This window comes from Neofelis nebulosa, chromosome 16 (genome assembly GCF_028018385.1).
Source record: "Neofelis nebulosa isolate mNeoNeb1 chromosome 16, mNeoNeb1.pri, whole genome shotgun sequence".
NCBI lineage: Eukaryota > Metazoa > Chordata > Mammalia > Carnivora > Felidae > Neofelis > Neofelis nebulosa.
The window spans coordinates 49,214,759-49,236,567 of NC_080797.1; the positions used below are offsets into that span (position 1 = coordinate 49,214,759).

At 33.6% G+C, this 21,809-nt stretch overlaps 1 protein-coding gene across 1 annotated transcript in view; it reads left to right on the forward strand.

Annotated features, from left to right (window-relative positions):
• Positions 1–21,809, forward strand: part of BRIP1 (BRCA1 interacting helicase 1) — a 209,866-nt gene that overhangs the window by 72,757 nt on the left and 115,300 nt on the right. Inside the window, 4 exon segments of the mRNA XM_058702531.1 lie at positions 7,910–8,064; positions 11,212–11,377; positions 11,495–11,635; positions 16,424–16,585. Coding sequence (XP_058558514.1) covers positions 7,910–8,064; positions 11,212–11,377; positions 11,495–11,635; positions 16,424–16,585 — 624 coding nt within the window.

The following is a 21,809-nucleotide window of genomic DNA, read 5'->3' on the forward strand; positions in this document are numbered from 1 at the left end:
TACCCATTCTAATGGATATGTAGTAGTATCTTATTACTGTTTTAGTGTACAATTCCCTAATGACATTTGATGTGGAACATCTTTTCACATGCTTATGTGCCATCTATATATCTTATTTGGGGTGAGATGTCTCTTCAGATCCTTGCCTACTTTTCAGTTGGGTTCTTTGTCTTCCTGTTGTTGATTTTTAAGTGTTCTCTGTATATTTGGTATACAAGTCCTTCATCAAATATATGTTTGTAGATATATTCTTCCAGTCTGTGGCTTGTCTTTTCATTCTATTAACAGTGTCTTTTATGGAACTTTTTTACTTTTAATAAAGTTCAACTTAACAATTTTTTCTTTGACAGATCATGCTCTTGATATTGTATCTAAAAACTCCCCACCAAACCCAAAGCCACCTAGATTTTCTTGTCTTTTTCTTCTAGAAATTTTATAGTTTTGCATTTTTACATTTAGGTCTGTGATCCACTTTGAGTTAATTTTTGTGTTGTATATAAGGTCTGTATCTAGATTCATTTCTTTGCATGTAGGTGTCCAATTATTCTATCACCATTTGTTGAAAAGACCATCCTTTCTCCATTGGATTATATTTGCTCCTTTGTTAAAGATCAGTTGAATGTATTATTATGGGTCCTTTTTTCGGCTCTCTATTCTTTTCCATTGATTGATATGTCTGTTCCTTCACTAATACCACACTATCAATTGCTATAGATTTATAGTAAGTCTTGAAGTCAGGTAGTGTCAGTTCTTTGATTTTGTTCAGTATTGTGTTGATTATTCTGGTTTTTTTCTTTCCAAATAAACTTTAGAGTCGGTTTGTCAGTATCCACAAAGTAACTTTCTGGGATTTTGATTGAAATTGCATTGAATCTACAGATCAAACTAGGAAGAACTGACAGCTGAACAATATTGAGTCTTTCTATCTATGAATAGGAAGTATCTCTCCATTTGTTTAGATCTTTGATTTCTTTTATCAGAGTTTTGTAATTTCCCTCATTTGGATTTGAAGAGGTCTTTGAACCAAACAGATAGAAACTATGGCTAGCATGATAACCACTAGCATATGAGCATATGAGCATTAAAAATGTATTTTAATTAGATGATATTTATACTTTTTGCCCTGCTTTTAAAATGCAATATGGTATCATAAATATTGTCCATATTGTGACATCTTTTCATGACTGTTTTGCATAAACTTTGCATTTTAAAGGTTCATATCAACAGTGAAATGAATTAATTGTGAGATATTCATATAGTAGAATATTAGACAGCAATTTAAAAAATGAACCACTGCCACTATGCAAATGAATCTTGCAGGCATAATGTTGAATAAAAGAAACCAGACACAAAAGAGTACAAACTGTATGATTTTATTTTTATGAATTTTAAGAAGAGACAAACATAATTATGTTAGCCAAATTCAGAATACTGGTTGCTACTGTGCAACAGTAAGGAGCAATTTGGGCTGAGAGGAGCAAAATGGAACCGTCTGGGATTCAAAAAATGTTTTGTTTCCTCAGTGAGTGTTGGTTACGTGTGTGTGTGTGTGTGTGTGTGTGTGTGTGTGTGTGTGTGTGTTTAGGGAGCTGTATACTTAAGACTAGTGCATTCTGTGTATTATACGTTAATTTTAAAAAGGTACAGATAAAATATATGTCAAGGAAAAATTAGGAAAGTACAAAGACATGGAAAGGAAAAAGAAAACAAAGGAAAAAGAAAAACTACCAAACATGATCACTATTAACTTTTGGATTTATGACCATCTCTCTTATTCTATGCATATATCCTTAACATAAATAGATTTCTGATATGATACATGTTGCTTTATAGCCTCTTTTGACTTAACAGTGTACTATGAGTACTTTACTATTTTAATAAAGATTTTTTCACATGAGTTTTAATTGCCATGTAGCATTTTTGTGAGTACACATATTCTAAATTACTTGATAATCTGTCATTTGAAATATAAGTTGTTGCCAGTTTTCCAAGGATAAGAAACAATTCTGCTGTGAACATCCTTGAAAATGTATCTTTGTATACATTGCTATTCCTTTATATATTCAAAATACTAATTCTTTGTTGCTTATTGCATTGTATGTATATTCTTGTATCTATGGTTTGTTTATAGAGTATTTTTCTAAGTGTTTTTTATTTTAGTGCATTCAAATTTATCAGTGTTTTCTTTTGTGAATTGTATTTGAGTTTAGTTTTAGCAGTCTTTCCCTATCTTGTGGTACATTTTCTAAAAGTGTTACTATTTTTTTAATAAAGGTTTTTAATTAGCCTAGGATTCATTTTTGTTTATATTGTGAGGTTAGGAATCCATTTTACTTCTTGTATGGATAATTTTCGCAGCATCATTTACTAAATAATCCATCCATTTTCCTCTGATTTATAATGACACTTCTGCCTTTATATCTAATTTTCTCTTATTTGTGAATTAATTTCTGGACTTTGTTCTATGATTCTGTTTATCTAAACTGTCATATTTGTTGACTACTCTGGCATTAGAAAAATATTGATAGTGGTAGGGCGTATCTCCTCTTTGTTCTTTTCCTTTGGGATCTCAACTGAATTTTAGAATTAGCTTGTAAATTTCTATGAAAATCTGTTGGAATTTTGATTGGAATTGCAATGAGTTTATGGATTAATTTATAAAGAATTGACATATTTACAATACAGAGTTTTTCTGTTCACAATGTATATTAAGTTCTTCATTTATTATGTCTTATATATCAATAAAGTTTTATGATTTTATTTTTAAAACTCTTAGGTGTTTTGGGGTAGATTTATTCCTAAGTAAGTTAAAGTTTCTGTTTATTTTTCACATAGTATATTTTAAAAATTGCATTTTCTAATTGCTAATTGGTGTGTAAAAATGGTAGATTTTTATTTATTTATCTTGTAAGTAACTATGTTGCTAAACTATCTTATAGGTTTGCCTATGGATTCTTAAATTTTCCATGTAATTTTATTGTCTATGAGTAATGACTATTTTCTTTCCAACTCCATCACATTTTATTTCTTTGCTGGCTTCAACTTTTAGAGCATTGTTTATCACGGGCAGTGAAACACATTTTGGTCTTACTGCTACCCAGAAGAGGCTATATTACTAGTGTTACATCATTTAGTAACATGTCTACTGTATTGTTTTAAAATTCTTTTATTTTTTATTAACAGCTAGACTGAGATATAATTCACATGCCATAAAATTTGCCATTTTAAAGCATACAATTCAGTGATTTTTAGTATAGTCACAGAGTTATGCAACTATCACTGCTATCTAATTTCAGAACATTTTTATCACCTCATAAAGAACTGTGTACCCATTAGCAAGCATTCCCTATTTCCTTCTCCCCCAGCTCCTGGAAACCACTAATTTACATTCTGTTTCTATAGACCTGCCTATTCTAGGCATTTCACATAAATGGAAACATGATATGGTGCTTTTGTGACTGGTATCCTTCATTGTGTATGTTTTCAAGGTTCATCTATGTATGTCATAACATTCATGAATACTTCATTCCCTTTTTATTACCAAATAATATTCCATTGTATAAATCTACTGCATTTTGTTTATTCATTATCACTTGACACATTTGGGTGGTTTCTATTTTTGTCTATTATAAATAATGCTTTTACCATTCATGTCCAAATTTTTATGTGCACTTATATTTTTAATTCTCTTGGGTATATACTTAGGGGAATTGCCAGGCCATTTGGTAACTCTGTGTTTAACTTTTTTTTTTTTAATTTTTCTTAATGTTTATTTTTGAGAGAGACAGAGACAGAGCACAGCAGGGAGGGGCAGAGAGAGAGGGAGACAAAGAATCCAAGGCAGGCTCCAGGCTCTGAGCTATCAGCACAGACCCTGATGTGGGGCTTGAACTCATGAACTGTGAGATCATGACCTGAATTGAAGTCAGATGCTTAACCAACTGAGCCACCCAGGTGCCGTCCCCCCACCCACCCCCCCCTTTAAAAATACATTTTTTTTAATGTTTATTTTTGAGAGAGTTCTGTGTTTAACTTTGAGGAACTGCAATCTGTTTTACAAAGGGGCTGCACCATTTTACAATCCCATCAACAGTGTACAAGGATTCTGATTTCTTTCACATCCTCACTAATACTTGTTATCTCTTCTTATAGTTTTCTAGGGGAAATGAAGTGGTACCTCAGTGTAGTTTGATTTTCATTTCCCTCATAATTCCTAATGTTGAGCATCTATTCAAGTGCTTAATGTCCATTTATATATCTCCTTTAGAGAAATCTCTATTCAAGTTTGTTGCCTACTTTGAAATTGGGTTGTCTTTTATTATTGACTGTAAGTTCTTTATATATTCTGGATATGAACACTGTATTAGATATATGATTTGTAAATTTTTTCCCATTCAATAGGTGCTGTAGGATTTTTATAGTTATATTTTTATTAGGTTAAGGAAATTTCCTTTAATCCTAGCTAGCTAAGAAACTCAACATTGTGATTATTAAATTTTTAGAAGTTAATTTTTACACAAGTAGCATGTATATAATTTAAAGAGTCAGTACCATCAAGAAAAGCATTCATCTGCCCCACTCCTTCTCAATCCCAATTTTCACTTCCTAGTGGCACTTTGATTTATTTAAAAAAAATTTTTTTTAATATTTATTTATTTTTGACAGAGAGAGAGAGAGAGAGAGAGAGAATGAGCGGGGGAGGGGTAGAGAGAGAGGGAGATACAGAATCCGAAGCAGGCTCCAGGCTCCGAGCTGTCAGCACAGAGCCTGATGCGGGCTCGAACCCACAGACCGCGAGATCATGACCTGAGCCGAAATCTGACATTCAACCGACTGAGCCACCCAGTCGCCCTCCTAGTGGCACATTTAACTCTTCTGGTGGTTTCTTCTGATATTTAACCCGTTTTCTAAATAACATTTGAGTTCTGCTGCTTTTGAGTTTTCAATTTTAGATATTCTCTGTTGACTTCCTATAATGTATGATGATGCATTATCTCCTTTACACACACACACTGTCTCTCCCTTTCAGTCTCTCATACACTCAGTCTCTTTTTCCTCTCTCTTTCTACTTTTCCTCTCTTTACCTTTCTCCTCTTTCACCATAATTAATATTCGGTGTGTATGTCATTATCGTGTATACATATTATCATAGCTTATGATAGTAACTATCATGTAGCTTACTAGGTTAAATTTGTATACAACTTTATGTGTCCTGTGAAGTAATAATTACTGGTAAATAAATATGCTTAGTTTTCTATTTATCTATAAACCCACTTGTCAATTTTTAGGTAACCTAGGCAGAAGTAGCCTTGGAGTAGTTTCATGATTCAATATGTAGAATTTCATTCAGTCCATGTGTTTTTAGTACATTGCCTTACCTTCAGTAGTTGAAGATTTTCTGTAGTTTGGGCTTTCTTTCCAATTTTTTTTTTTTTTTTTAAGTATAGTTGACACACAACATTCCATTAGTTTTCACGTATTACATTACTTTCAACTTAGTGATTCAACAAGTCTTTATGTTATGCTATGCTACAATCTTATGCTATTAAAGTACCTTGACTATTCCCTATTCTGTACCTTTTATCCCTGTGACTTATTCATTCCAAACTGGAAGTCTGTATCTCCCACTCCTCTTCTGGCAAATCATTAGTTTGTACTTTGCATTTATGGGTCTTTGTCTGCTTTTTGTTTGTTTATTCATTTGTTTTGTTTTTGATTCCACATGTAAGTAAAATCATGTAGTATTTGTTTTTCTCTGAGTTATGTTACTTAGCAAAATAGCCTCTAGTCCATCCATGTTGCCACAAATGGTAAGACCTCATTCTTTTCTACGGTTGAGTAGTATTCCATTGTGTGTATATATACACCACATCTTTATCTGTTCATCTATGTATGGACACTTGGATTGCTACCATATTTTGGCTATTGTAAATATTGCTGCAGTAAACATAGGGGTGCATTTGTCTTTTTGAATTAGTGTTTTCATTTTCTTTGGCTAAATACCCAATAGTGGAATTGCTGGATAATGTATTTCTTCTTTTAATATTTTGAGGAGCCTCCATAGTGCTTTCCACATTGGCTGCACCAATTTACATTCCCACCAACAATACAAGAGGGTTCCTTTTTCTCCATATCCTTACCAACACTTTTTTATTTCTTGTCTTTTTGAGTCTAGCCATTCTGACAGGTGTAAAGTGGTATCTCACTGTGGTTTTCATTTATGTTTCCCTAATGATTAGTTGTTGACCATCTTTTCATGTGCGACTTGGCCATCTGAATGTCTTCTTTGGAAAAATGTCTATTCAGAAGTTCTGTAGTTTTACAGAATAAATTGCCAGTGTTCTGCCAATGTTGGGGAAGAATTGTAGCCTTTATATAAAGTATTGCTGAGGGGACTTGATTTTTAAAAAGAACAGTTGAGGGGCACCTGGGTGGCTTAGTTGGTTAAGCGTCCACCTTTGGCTCAGGTCATGATCTCATGGCTCATGAATTCGAGCCCTGCGTCTGGCTCTGTGCTGACAGCTCAGAGCCTGGAGCCTGCTGCATGTTCTATGTCTCCCTCTTTCTCTGCCCCTCCCCCACTCAGGCTGTGTCTCTCTGTCTCTCAAAAATAAATAAACATTAAAAAAAATTAACAAAAAAGAAGAACAATTGAATACTTGTTTTTCATTAATAATTTGTAGTCCTGAATGTTTTTCCAAGTTAATGTTTTCATTTTTTGTTTCTTTTTCAAAAATCTTTCTATTTGTATCCTTCAATGTTCAGTGGAAACTAATTTTACTCTAGATGTGTATTATTTCAAAATATATCTGAATGTTAATATTATGTCTTAATTTATCTTAACTATTTTCTCATTTTATTTTTATTGAACACATACTTTATTGTCAAACATCAGAGTTGTCACCAATATCTTTTGCTTCAATATTCAGAGTTTTCACAATGTGCGAGTGCATACTTTTCTTTTTTCTTATGTCCACACTTCTTTTTTTTTTAGTTTGCTTTAAGCACTTTATTTTTTATTTTTTTTAAGATTTATTTATTTTTGAGAGAGAGAGAGAGAGAGAGAGAGAGAGAGACACACAGAGTGCGAGCGGAGGAGGGTAGAGAGAGGGAGACAGAATCTGAAGCAGGCTCCAGGCTCTGAGCTGTCAGCATAGAGCCTGACAAGGGACCCGAACTCACAAACCGCGAGATCATCACCTAAGCCGAAGTCAGACGCTTAACGGACTGAGCCACTCAGGTGCCCCTTTTATGTCCACACTTCTATCTGTATTAAAACTTATTAGTCACATGAAAACAAGTGAGCCAGTTAGTATACATTCTGTATTTAGCATGTATTATTTCCTTGAGTCACTTTTAAGATTTTCCTTGTCATGCAGTCATATTATTCTCATTGTTGGAATACTCCCTGGAAATATTTCAGGCATTTAGGTGGCGTATCAACTCTTAAGCTCCTTGGAGAAACCATTTGGTACATTTTTATTTAGTCCATTACTTTTCTCTTCTTTTCTTCTCTCTCTCTCTCTCTCTTTTTTTTTTTTTAAGTAAGCTCTACACCCAACATGGAGCTTGAACTCACAACTTTGAGATCAAGAGTTGCCTGCTCTAAAAACTGGGCCCACTAGACATGCCTAGTTCATGACTTTTGAAGGGTGCTAAATAATACCCTAATTGCCTGAAGAAGTAATGAACTTCCTAAGTGTACAACTTATTATTAAAGAGTCTTGAACTCTGAAGAGAATTTTGGAATATGTGGGAATTTAAAACACACTTTTAGCACTTGTGTATTGGTAATGTTTTCCTCAAATTTCAATGTATATTTCATTTGCGTTTGATTATAGTTTTGAGAGGTTTTTTTCCTCTTCTTCCCATTTCCTGCAGTATACTTAATAACAGTAATTTCTTTCAGGGACATTTTTCTTCTGTCCTTCAAAAAGAAGAAAAAGTCTTACCAATTCATGGTAGAGAGGAGACAAGAGAAGTACCGATTATTAGTGCTTCAACTCAAATAATACTCAAAGGACTTTTTATGGTGTTTGACTATCTTTTTAGGCAAAACAGCAAGTAAGTTAATACATATGTATTTTTCATCTTAATTTTTTTTTTTAACGTTTATTTATTTTTGAGACTGGGAGAGACAGAGCATGAACAGGGGAGGGTCAGAGGGAGAGGGAGACACAGAATCTGAAACAGGCTCCAGGCTCTGAGTTGTCAGCACAGAGCCCGACGCGGGGCTCGAACTCACGGACCCATGAGATCATGACCTGAGCCGAAGTCGGATGCTCAACCGACTGAGTCACCCAGGCCCCTCTGTATTTTTCATCTTAAAAATATTAATTTTATTGGGTACTAGTATGTATTTAATCCATACTTGTTTTGTGTGAGTACCTACAATCATTGTAAATAAGTGGTATAAATATTACTCTTACTTATTGGCACAGACTTAGATCAATTGAAATTAGTCTTTATTAATGAAAATGATTATTGAAATAAATATACTTTAAATACATCTTATTAGTTAATTCAGCATTAAATTTTTAGTTGTATATGACTGAACTTAAACATTTACCTTTTAAGTGTAGTTTTAAATATGTTTCTTCCAGTGTCAGAAAGTCTCTTTCTTATTGCATAAAGCCTCTATCTAGTGAAATGTGGAATATGAGAAAGAGTTAACTCCCCTCACTCTACCCCTTATTAAATTGTAGTACTATTTGGTTCCTGTTTTTTTTTTTATATGGCAAATTATACATAACATAAAATTTACTATTTTAACCATTTTTCAAATATATATTTTAGTAGCATTAGGTTTATTCACATTGTTGTGCAGTCATCCACTTCCAGAACTTTTTCATCAGCCCAAATAGGATCTCTATATCTCATTTCTTTCTTCCCACAACCTCTGGTAACCTCTATTCTTTCATCTCCATTGATTTGTCCTTTAGATATCTCCCAAAAGTGGAATCATATATTTGTTCTTTTGCATCTGACTTATTTCACTTAGCATAATGGTTTCAAGGTTTATCCATGTTGTAATATAGATCAATGCCATTCCTTTTTATGGCTGATTATTCCATTGTATGTATGTACCATGGATTATTTTCACCTTTTGTCTATTGTGAATAATGCTACAGTGAATTTTGATGTACAAGTATCTGTTTGAGTCTCTAGCGGTGGAATTGCAGGATCATATGGTATTCTATATTTAACTATCTGAGCAACCAACATACTGTTTTCCATAGCAGCTGCACATTTTAGATTCCCATGGTTATGTACAACATTTCTAGTTGTTCTACAGCCTTGCTAATACTTGTTTCTGGTTTTTGGGTAATAGCCATCGTAATGGGTATAAAGTGGTATCTGCTTATAATTTTGATTTACCCACCCTCCACTAATGGCTAGTAATGTTGAGCATCTTTTCATATGCTTATTGTCCATTTGCAGGTGTTCATTGGAGTAATGTCTATTTGCATCCTTTGCCCATTAAAAAAAATTTTTTTTAAGTTTATTTTGAGAGAGAGACAGAGCCAGCGGGGAAGGGGAAGAGAGAAAGGGAGAGAGAGAGAATCCCGAGCAGGCTTAGCATTGTCAGTGCACAGCCCCATGTGGGACTTGAACCCACAAACTGCAAGTTTCTGACTTGAGCTGAAACCAAAATTCAGATGTCCAACCAACTGAGCCACCCAGACACCCCTCTTTGCCCATTTTTAAAAGTATTTATTTATTTTTGAGAGAGAGACAGAGAGAGCACGCGTGGGGGAGGGGCAGAGAAGAGACTTTGAGGCAGGCTCCAGGCTCTGAGCTGTCTGCACAGAACCCAATATGGGGCTCGAACTGAAAAACTGCGAGATCATGACCTGAGCTGAAGTTGGACACTTAACCAACTGAGCCACCCAGGTGCTCCTCCTTTGCCCATTTTTGAATTGGGTTGTGGTTTTTGTTGTTGTTGTTGTTGTTGTGAAGTTGTAAGAGTTAATTATATATTCTGGATATTATCCCATATCAGATACATGTTTTACAAAGATTTTCTATTCTTTGGTTGTCTTCTCATTCTCTGATAGTGTCCTTTGATGCACAAAAGTTTTTAAATTTTGATGAAACCCAGTTTATCTGTCTTTTCTTTTGTTGCTTGTGTTTTTGGTATATACAAGAAATGTAGCCAAATATGGTATCATAAAAATTTTTCCCTATGTTTTCTTCTAAATGTTTTATAGTTTTTAGCTCCCTGTACTTTTATAAAATTCTCTCCACAGATTTTAGGGTCCTGACTTGAACTTTGAGATCTGATCTCTAGAGATGAAGTTAACAGTAAATATTATTGTGAGGACATGGTAGGGAATACTAGTTTTATTCTGTAAGTTGAAATGTGTATAGCCTCTTATTGAAAGAAATTGTAAGTTGGATGGCATCACAAAAATCAATATCTTCATTAAAAGTTAATGAAGACTGAGACCCATATTTTAAAGGAACTTAAATTTTGTAATTAGTTTCCTAAACTTTTGAAATCTTCAGTAAAAATTCTCTCCATTTTTCTCATGTAATAAAAAAGTATAGGGGCGCCTGGGTGGCGTAGTCGGTTAAGCGTCCGACTTCAGCCAGGTCACGATCTCGCGGTCCGTGAGTTCGAGCCCCACGTCAGGCTCTGGGCTGATGGCTCGGAGCCTGGAGCCTGTTTCCGATTCTGTGTCTCCCTCTCTCTCTGCCCCTCCCCCGTTCATGCTCTGTCTCTCTCTGTCCCAAAAATAAATAAAAAACGTTGAAAAAAAAATTAAAAAAAAAAAAAAAGTATAATCCACTGTTTAGTTTCTTTAATGATACCCTATTATCTGTTTTGTAGCTGATAATGTGTAGCACAGAATGCAAAGAGCTCTGGACTAGGAATTAGAGACCTGGATTTTAATTCTGTTTCGGCCATGATTTATGTATTGTTTGAACGTAGGAATGGGAAATGGTAAGGGGTGGATATTTAGATAATATCTAATCTCTAAGTGAGAAAGTTGATTGTAAGATTTAATGATTCATTTTCTATCAGAGTTACTGAGTTTAATTTAATTAGTGGTGGGGGTTGTTGGTGGCGAAAATGTTATCTTTGAGTGGGAAGATACCACGACTTTCAATTTAGTTTTAATATAATCAGTTTTTACATTGTATGTATCTGGGACATCATATGTTTCATGAAGTTTTGCATTTAATTACCATTTTATTTTCATGCAGATTTGCAGATGATTATAAAGTTGCTATTCAACAGACTTATTCTTGGATAAATCAGACTGATTCTTCAGATAAAAATGAATTCTTTGCTCAAGCAAAAAGTAGGAAACGTGTAAGACAGAAAACTGCAGTTCGTGTGCTAAATTTTTGGTGCTTAAATCCAGCTGTGGTAAGCCTATCATGTTGTAAATGAAAATTTTGTCATCTTGCTCAGTACCAACAATTAAATAAATATGTTTGACTGTTTTAAAGATGATCTTATGTATCTAATAATGTTTCCTTTTAGGCCTTTTCAGATATTAATGGTAAAGTTTGGACCATTGTTTTGACATCTGGGACCTTATCACCAATGAAATCCTTTTCATCAGAACTTGGTGTTACTTTTAGTATCCAACTGGAGGCTAATCATGTCATTAATAACTCACAGGTTAGTTTTCTGAAGGCTCTCAATCTTTTTACGTCAATATAATTTTATATAAAAAAATTAGAAGATACCTGAAATACTAGCAAACAGATCCTGTAGGAAATCCAACATCTTAGCTTTAGAATAAAAGAAAATCTGTCAGCTACTCGGTAGTGTCAACCAAGGGAAATACTGATAAATAGCATTCCTTGAGTTTAGTGAGTAAAAATACACACTTTAGATGCAAAGACTATATTGCAATTTCCTCATTTAAATATTTTTTACGTTTTTTTTTTAAAAAATGAGAATTAAAAACAAAACAAGGAGCTCCTGGATGGCTCAGTCAGTTGAGCATCCAACTCTGTTTTGGCTCAGGTCATGATCTCACAGTTAGTGGGTTGGAACCCTTCATTGGGCTCTGTGCTGGCAGTGCAGAGGCTCTCCCTCTTTCTACCCCTCCCCCACGCACGCTGTCCCTCTCTCTCTCTCTCTCTCTCTCTCTCTCTCTCTCTCTCAAAATAAACTTAAAAAATTTAACATCTTTACCATAGTTCCTATGCATAATTCTTTGCTCATGTGTTTCTTTTTTCCATTAGACAGTGGTATTATTTTATTCCTTCCATGTTCCCATTCTTCCACTGCACCTAGATTAATACCTGGCATTAGTTACCAGATATTCAGCATATGTTTGAATATCTGAAATGAATTGAAAACTCTCATGAGTCATATAACTTAAAATTTTAATGTTTTAGAACAATAAATGTTATTTAATTCCCTAGGAACATTTGAGCTGTCATTTGTCAATCTACCCTCTTTCTTTTTATGAAGTCATTTAAAGCAGTTCGCTACATATTGAGCATCATTTGTGTGCCTAACACAATTCTAGTTCTTTATAAAGCTGTTGTTTTTAACCAACAAGGTGTATTTGTGAGGACATTTTGTTTTTCACAATTACTTGGCAGGAACTATTGATATTTAGTAGGTGGGGGCCTGGAATGCTAAGCTACTATATAACTAAGAGTTGTGCTTTCTATAATGGCAGAGTACTCCTCTTTGGAAACATTGCTGTAAACAATAGTGAAGGAAAAATATATGTTCCACTTTTTTTTAAACTTTCTTTTTAAATTCCAGTTAGTTAACGTACAGTGTAATATTAGTTTCAGGGGTAGAATTTTGTGATTTAACACTTACATACAACACCCAGTGCTCATCACAAGCACTTTATGCTCCACAGTTTTAAGTACCTTCCTTCAGAGTTCAAATAAACATGGGAAGCTATTAATAAATTTAGTATATTTTCTCATAAGAATGGTATTATAGGCTCTAAGTTCTCAAACTAGTACACAAAAGCCTATTTAACCTATAATGTCAATGGATTATAATAGTAAAAATGATAATTGTTCAGTTGAATTCTATTGTAACATTTACCCCTAATGTTTTTTTCTTTTTTTGAAGTTTCTTTATATATTTTTGAGAGTGACCGTGTATGCATGAGTTGGGGAAGGGCAGAGAGAGAGAGAAAGAGAGAGAGAGAGAGAAAGAGAAAGAGAGAAAGAGAAAGAGAAAGAAGCAGGCTCCACACTGTCAGCACAGAGCCCAGTGCAGGGCTTGAACTCACAAAATGAGATCATGACCTGAGCTGAAATCATGAGTCAGGTGCTTAGCCGAGTGAGTCATCCAGGTGTCCCCCACCCAACTTTTTAAAACTTTATTTTTTATTATAAAATGTCTTATTATCTTTTTAATATCTATGAACTCTGTAGCCATGTTCTCCTTATCCCTACCTGATATTATCAATTTGTATTCTCTGGTTTTATGTTTTTTCTTTATCAGTGTTGGTACAGTTTATCCTTTTTATTAATCTTTTTAAAGAGTAAACTCTTGGCTTTTTTTGAGTTTTTGATTATAAAACATGATTTTTATTTTAATTGTAATAAAATATATATAACATAAAATTTACCATCTTAACCATTTTTAAGGATACAGTTCAATCTTGTTAAGTATATTTACATTGTTGTGTACCCAATCTCTAGAACTTTTTCATCTTGCAAAACTAGAATTCTTTTCCCATTAAACAACAATTCTCCATTTCCCCCTCCTCCTAGCCCTTGGTAACCACCCTTCTACTTTCTATTTTTATGAATTTGATACTCTAATATAAGTGAAATCATAGATATTTTTTGTGATTAGCTTATTTCACTTAGCATGATGTCATCCATGTTGTAACCTGAGTCAGAATTTCCTACCTTCTTAAAGCTGAATGATATTCCATTGTATGTATGTAATACCACATTTTGGTTGTCCATTCATTTATTGATGCCCTCAACTTCTAAACAATTATAAACTTCAGAAAGGTATAAAAAATAGTATTAATATGGTGAACATCTTTATACCCTTCACATAGGTTCATCAATTGTTAACATTTTTCATGTGTATATATGAAAGAGAGAAGAGGAAAACTGCAAAATGTTAACAATCACATTATATATGTGTATGTGTATAATGTACATTTTTGAATAAACTATTAGAAAGTAGTTTGTAGACATCATGACATTTGCCCTTAATTAGTTGAGACTGTCTCTCAAGAACAGTTACATAATCTGCAGCACCTGGGTGGCTCAGTTGGTTAAGCATCCTACTCTTGATTTCTGCTCAGGTCTTGATTTCACAGTTCGTGGGTTCAAGCCCCGCATCAGGCTCCATGGTGACAATGGAGAGCCTGCTTGGGATTCTCTCCCTCTCTCTGCCCCTCCCCTGCTTGCTCTCTCTCTCTCTCTCAAATAAACTTTAAAAAAAGAACAATTTCATAATCCTGTATAACCACAATACCATGATCATACTAAGGAAATTTAAAATTGGTACAATAGTGTCAATATTTATATTTATCTATTTATTTCCAAAATGTCTTTATATCTTTTTATTTTGGTTTTTTTTTTTTTTTTGGTATGCTTCATGAATTGAAAATTATTTTTATTTTTAATTTTTTTTTAAACATAATACTTTATTTTTTAAAATTTACATCCAAATTAGCATGTAGTGCAATAATGATTTCAGGAGTAGATTCATTAATGCCCCCTTACCCATTTAGCCCATCCCCCCTCCCACACCCCGTCCAGTAACCCTCTATTCTCCATATTTATGAGTCTCTTATGCTTTGTTCCCCTCCCTGTTTTTATATTATTTTTGTTTCCCTTCCCTTATGTTCATCTATTTTGTCTCTTAAAGTCCTCATATGAGTGAAGTCATATGATATTTGTCTTTCTCTGACTAATTTCACTTAGTATAATACCTTCCAGTTCCATCCACATAGCTCAAATGGCAAGATTTCATTCTTTTTGATTGCCGAGTAATACTCCATTGTATATATATACCACATCTTCTTTATCCATTCATCCATCAATGGACATTTGGGCTGTTTCCATACTCTGGCTATTGTTGATAGTGCTGCTGTAAACATCGGGGTGCATGTGTCCCTTCGAAATAGCACACCTGTATCCCTTGGATAAATACCTAGTAGTGCAGTTGCTGGGTCGTAGGGTAGTTCTATTTTTAATTTTTTGAGGAACCTCCATACTGTTTTCCAGAATGGCTACACCAGCTTGCATTCCCATTTTTTTTTAAATGTTTATTTTTGAGAGAGAGAGACAGACAGACAGACACACCGCAAGTGGGGAAGGGGCAGACAGAAGGGGTCAGGATCCAAACCAGGCTCTGCGCTGACAGCAGCAAGCCTGATGTGGGACTGGAACTCACGAACGTAGAGATCATGGCCTGACCTGAAGTCTGACCATCATCCAGGCGCCCCTATTTTGTTTATTCTTGACCCAGGATCCAATCAAGTATTATGTATTGCATTTGACTTTCATATCTCTTTAGTCTTTAAAACTGTTGTTTTGCCTTTTATTTTTTTTGTCTTTCATGACATTTTTATAGAATTCAAGTTAGCAGTTATCTTGAGGAATGTCTTATAATCTGGATTTTATCCGATTGTTTCCTGTTGATAAGATTCAGGTTAAACAGTTTGGTAACAATACTATATAGGTGATATTGCTACTTCCCATTGCATCATGTCAGGAAACACTTAATATCAGTTTATCTTATTACTAGTTAATCATTTAGTTAAAAGTTGGTTAAACTGGTATCCATTAGACGTCATCTTGTAAAATGTACCTCAGTCTCATACATTATTTGAAAATATAGGGCTATTACAGTTTCAACAATCTGAAGTGTTTATATTGTCTGTAGATTACCAGTCAAGTTTTTAGTTTCTCTTAGTCAAATCACACTAATACTAGATCTGTATGAATATAAATGAATTGCAAATAACTAAAATTTGGTGGGTCTGATTTTTTAAGACTATAGATCTTTGAGCATCAGTGAATTTGTAAATTTGTTGAGTATATTCATAACTCTTACCATAGTCAAGTCTTAAAGACTTACCTATAGCAGATCATACAAGCCTTCATCTAATAGTCTGGAATCATTTCTGATTTATTCATTTCATTTGTTTACATTATCCAACAAAGTTTTGTTGCATGTTTAGTTTTACAAAGCTGTTTAGGAAATAGAAAAGTAATTTTTTCTTGTATCCTGAGTGGTCAGTGATGCGCTTAAAGTAAAACTTTTATAATTTAGATTTATATATAATTAATTAATGAAAATAGAGAAACACCAACAATTTAAAAATAAAGTTTCTCTAAACTTGTTTCTTGATCTTTTGACTACACGTAATATGCGTAATTAAGGCTCCCAACTAAATGCTAATTTGCCTGCCTGGTTCAGGCATGACTCTAATACATATTTATATTCTAGGTTTGGGTTGGCACCATTGGGTCAGGTCCCAAGGGTCGGAATCTCTGTGCTACCTTCCAGCACACAGAAACTTTCGAGTTTCAGGATGAAGTGGGCGCACTTGTGTTATCTGTGTGTCAGGCTGTGAGCCAAGGAATTTTGTGTTTCTTGCCATCTTACAAGGTAAGGGAATATTTATTGTTTCTCTTGCCTTTAAAAAATCACATGGGATTACCGTGGTAAGCAACAGGAAGCAACAGGAATTATAATTTTCTAAGTATCATATATTTTACTTATTTATTGATTGAGATAGTCCATTCACTGTTTTACTTGAAACTCTAAAACACTAAAAGTCTTCAAGCAGTGTTTGTTATATGAGGACTGTTTATGATGTGTACATTATTTTTATTTTTAGGGGCAGCTTGATTTTTTTCATAGTAGACGGGAAAAAGTATATTCATTTTCACTTTCACAAATTATACTTTTGAATGTTTCATTAATCTGAATCTAAAATCAGACTTTCTTTGTTGCCCATCTTTTTACTTCATGTATTTGGCGAGGCTAGACATTTTTGTTTTTAAAGTCACTCTGGTTTTTAATAATACTGTGTAAAATCGAGTTACATAGTGTATTTTAGTCCTAATATTTAAAGCATTAAAACTACATACAATTTCTGAGAGTAAAATCATACTTTATCAAAATCCAAGCTAAATTCCAGTGTAGAAAAGTGGTATTTCCTTTTATTTTCTCATTGGAAGTTGTATACGTAAGGATAGTAGCATAAATAATATTTTTTTTTTTTTTTAATTTTTTTTTTTTTTTAATGTTTATTTTTGAGACAGAGAGAGACAGAGCATGAACGGGGGAGGGTCAGAGAGAGGGAGACATAGAATCTGAAACAGGCTCTAGGCTCTGAGCTGTCAGCACAGAGCCCGACGCGGGGCTCGAACTCACAGACTATGAGATCATGACCTGAGCCGAAGTCAGACGCTTAACCGACTGAGCCACCCAGGCGCCCCAATAAATAATATATTTGAATGGCAATACTGAAATACTTTTGACTCTGCTTCTGTTTTTCCATTTATGTACATACTGCTTTACCTGAATGTGTCCTCCCAAAGTTTCATATGTTGAAATCCTAACCCCTAAAGATGGTGACATTATGAGTGGGGCCTTTGGGAGGTGCTTAAGTCCCGAGGTTAGAATTCTTACGAACAGGATTAGTGTCTAATAAAAGAGACACTGAGAGAAACCTTGCCCCTTCTACCATGTGAGGACATACAGAAAAGATGCCAGCTATGAACCAGAGAGAGGGACCTCACCAAATGTGACCATGCTGGTGCCTTGATCTTGGACTTTCCAGCTTCCAGAAGTGTAAGTGATACATTTCTTATGTTTAAAAGCTATTGAGGTATTCTGTTATAGCAGCCCAAATGGGACCAAGGCACATACTTTTTTAGCCCGATACAGTAAATTAGTCTTCCTGTAGATAAATTGAAAGAATTGCTTTCAGAAGAAATTTAATCAGATAGTTGTTTTTTTTTTTTTTATAAGAATATCCAGAAAAAAAATGGACATAAACATTTAAAAAATTCTTAAAAGAAAGCAATATTTATCCCAAAGTGTGAACATTTACACCAAACAGCTATGTTAAAGAAAACTAATAATTAAGCTTGGAGCTAAAGAAAAGTAAAATCTCAGTACATTAATAAATACCTTTTTATATTTCCCAATCATGATCACAAAAGTGAGCCATGAAATGCCCAGTTGAATAAATAATTTCATATTCTACTAGGCTTCAAAGACATGGTAAGAATGATTGTTTATATGCTAGTAAGCAGTTTGGTATGGTTTTTTGGGGTTTTGTTTTTTGTTTCTTGAGTTTTTTAGTGTATATATGGAGGAAAACCAAATCTAATATAAAGGTATTTAAGTCGACAATAATACAATTGTCATTGGAAAAGTTATAGTGAGAAAGAAAACAGACTGTTGAACAGTACGCCATATCATCTTGTAGCAGTGTTCTCAAATGATGTAGTTTTTGTTAGCTGGGTTCAGCAGTTTGAAAATACATCCTAATTATTAATATATTGAGGTGAAATACATTACTTGGTAGAAGAAAAGTAACTACTCTAAATATAAACGGAATATTACCTCCTAAATTTAATTTTTGGAATAGATATAGCACAGTATTAATTTTACAGTTACTGAAATTGATGATTGATTATTGGGTGACTATAGAGACTGTAACATTTAAATATACTTTTTTATCAGATTTATAAATTGGCATAATGAATGGATTATAAAATTTTCTGTTTCTACTTTTTCAACTAAAAAGAAAGAAGATAATCAAATAAGCTTTCAAACATTTTATTTCTGTCTTAGTTAATTGTTTTTATTAATAGTAGATTGATAGTTCTGGGGGGTTTGCTTATTTATTTTAATTTATTGTCTGTTTGTACTGTATCTTTTTTATTAATTTTTATGGACTTAATAGATCACGTGGGTATTAATTCCCTATAGTACATATCAACATTTCCCCAGTTTTTCATTTGTTGAATTCATTATTATAATTTCTTTTTTTAAGCTTTAAAAAATAAATTTGCTATCAAATTAATTCTTATACACAAATAATATAAAATGATTATAATGAAAACCAATAGTCCTCTGGCTTACTTCTCACTTTCCATTTCTATACCTCGAGACTTCTCAAATCTTTGATCTGTTCCTCTGATATTTATTGTTATTCCTTTTTTTTAAATTGTGAAATATGCATAACAAAATTTATCATTTTAACTGTTTTAGGTGTATGATTTACTGCCATTAAATATATTTGTAATTTATTCAGCCATAAGCACTGTCTATTTCTACAACTTTTTCATCTTCCCAAACAGGAATTCTGTAGCTATGAAATAGTAGCTCTCCAGATCCTCTACCCACAGTCCCTCTATTCTTTCTGTTTGTAAGAATTTGTCTATTCTAGGCATAAATGGAATCATAAAATATTTGTCCTTTTGTATCTGGCCTATTTCTCTTAATATAATTTTTGTTTTCAAGGTTCATGCATGTTGTAGCATGTATTAAAATTTCACTTTTATGCCTGAATAATACTCCATTTTGTGTATGTACCACATTTTGTTTATCCATTCTGTGATCACTTGGGTTGGGTCTACCTTTTGAGTATTATGAATAATGCTGCTGTGAACATTGGTATACAGATACCTGTTTGAGCCCTTGCTTCCAGTTCTTTGGAATATATACCTAGAAATGGTATTGCTATATTGTATGGTAAATCTGTATAACTTTTTGAGGAGCCATCATGCTGTTTACTACAGCAACTGTATAATTTTAGATTCAGAAAGCAGCATTTCATAACGATTTCCATTTCTTCACATTCTTGCCAACATTTGTTATTTACTATTTTTTGGATAATAGCCATCCTAATGGATATGAATGGATGGAAACCACAAGTAGCATCTCCTTGTGGTTTTGGTTTGTATCTCCCTAATGACTAGTGATGTTTTTTGTGCTTATTATCCATTTGTGTATCTTCTTTGGAGAAATGTTTAATTCAAGTCCTTTCCTCATGTTCGAATAAGGTTTTTGTTGTTATTGTTGAGCTGTAGTTCTTTTTATATTTTATATATTAATCCCTTACCAGATACATGCTTTATAAATATCATCTCCCATTTTAGGAGTTGTCTTTCACTCTGTTGATAGCATTCTTGGGTACACAAAAATTATAAATTGTGAAATTTTGATCGAGTTCAATTATCTATTGTTTTCTTTTGTTATATGTGTTTTGGTGTCATAACCAAGAAATTATTGCTAAATCCAGTGTCATGAAGATTTCCCCCTATGTTTTCTCTAAGGACTTAATAGTTTAGGTATTAAATTTAGATATTTTAGCCATTTTGAGATAATTTTATGTATGGTGTAAAGTATGGGTCCACTTCATTTTTTTTGCATGTGGATACCCACTTTTCCTAGCATCATTTGTTGAAAAGTTTCCCGTTTCTCCATTGAACGGTCTTGGTACCCTTATTGAAAATCCATTGACCACATATGCAAGGACTTATGTGTAGACTTCCTATTCTGTGTCCTTGGTCTGTAAGTCTATCCTTATGCCATTAGTGTTTCAATTACTTTAACTTTAAAGTAAGTTTTAAAATCAGGAAATGTGGATCCTCTAATTTTGTTCTTTTTCAAGATTGTTTTCGTTATTTGGAGCTCCTCAGGATTCCTTATGCATTTTTTTTAAGTTTATTTATTTATTTTGAGAGAGAGAAAGAGAGCATGAGCACACACGAGCAGGGGAAGGGCAGAGTGAGGAGAAAGAGAATCCAAAGCAGGCTCTGTGCTGTCAGTACAGCCCTGACACAGGGCTTGAACTCACAAACCATGAGATCATGACTTGAGCTGAAATCGAGAATCTGACGCTCAACCAACTAGCCACCTAGGCACCCCTCCTTATTCATTTTAGAATGGATTTTTTCTTTTTCTGCCAAAGAATGCTGTTGAGATTTTGATAGGGATTCCAAAGACTCTGTATCTGGCTTTGGTAGTATTATTAATAATGTTAATTTTTCCAATCCATAAACATGGGATGTCTTTCCTTTTATTTATGTCTTTTTTTAATTGTTCTCAGCAGTATTTAGTAGTTTTAGAGTACAACTCTTTAACCGTCTTGGTTAAATTTATTTCTGAGTATTTCTTATGCTGTAGTAAATGGGTTGTTGTCTTAACTTCCTTTTCCAGTTGTTCATTGCTGTTGTATGGAAAGGGAACTGATTTTTGTGTCTTGATTTTGTATCCTGCAACTTTACTAAATTTATTGGCTTTATATTTGGGGAGGGATCTTTAGTTTTCTAATTATAAGATCATATCATTGGCAAACAGAGATCATTTTACTTTTTCCTTTCCAATTTGGATGTCTTTTTCTTGCCTGATTTTTCTGGCTAGAACTTAAACTACTATATTGAATAGAAATGGTGCAGACTGGCATTGTGGGTTGTTTCATTGAGTGTGATGTTAGCCTGTGGGTTTTTCATATATTGCTTTATAATGTTGAGGAAGTTTCCTTCTATTCCTAGTTTACTGACTTTTTTTTTTTTTTGTCATTGATGCTTTTTCTGTATCAATTGAGAATAATCATGTGGCTTTTTTGGGGGGGGTTCTTCATTCTATTAATTCTATATGTTACATTAACTGATTTTCATATGTTGAACTACTCTTTAATTTTGGGAATAAATCCCATTTGGTCTTGGTTATAATCCTTTTAGTATGTTGCTAAATTTGGTTGCTGAATTTGTTGAGGATTCTCGCATCAGTATTCATAAGAGATATTTGTCTATAGTTTCTTTTGCTTTTTGAGAGAGAGAGAGAGAGAGAGAGAGGAAAGAGAGAA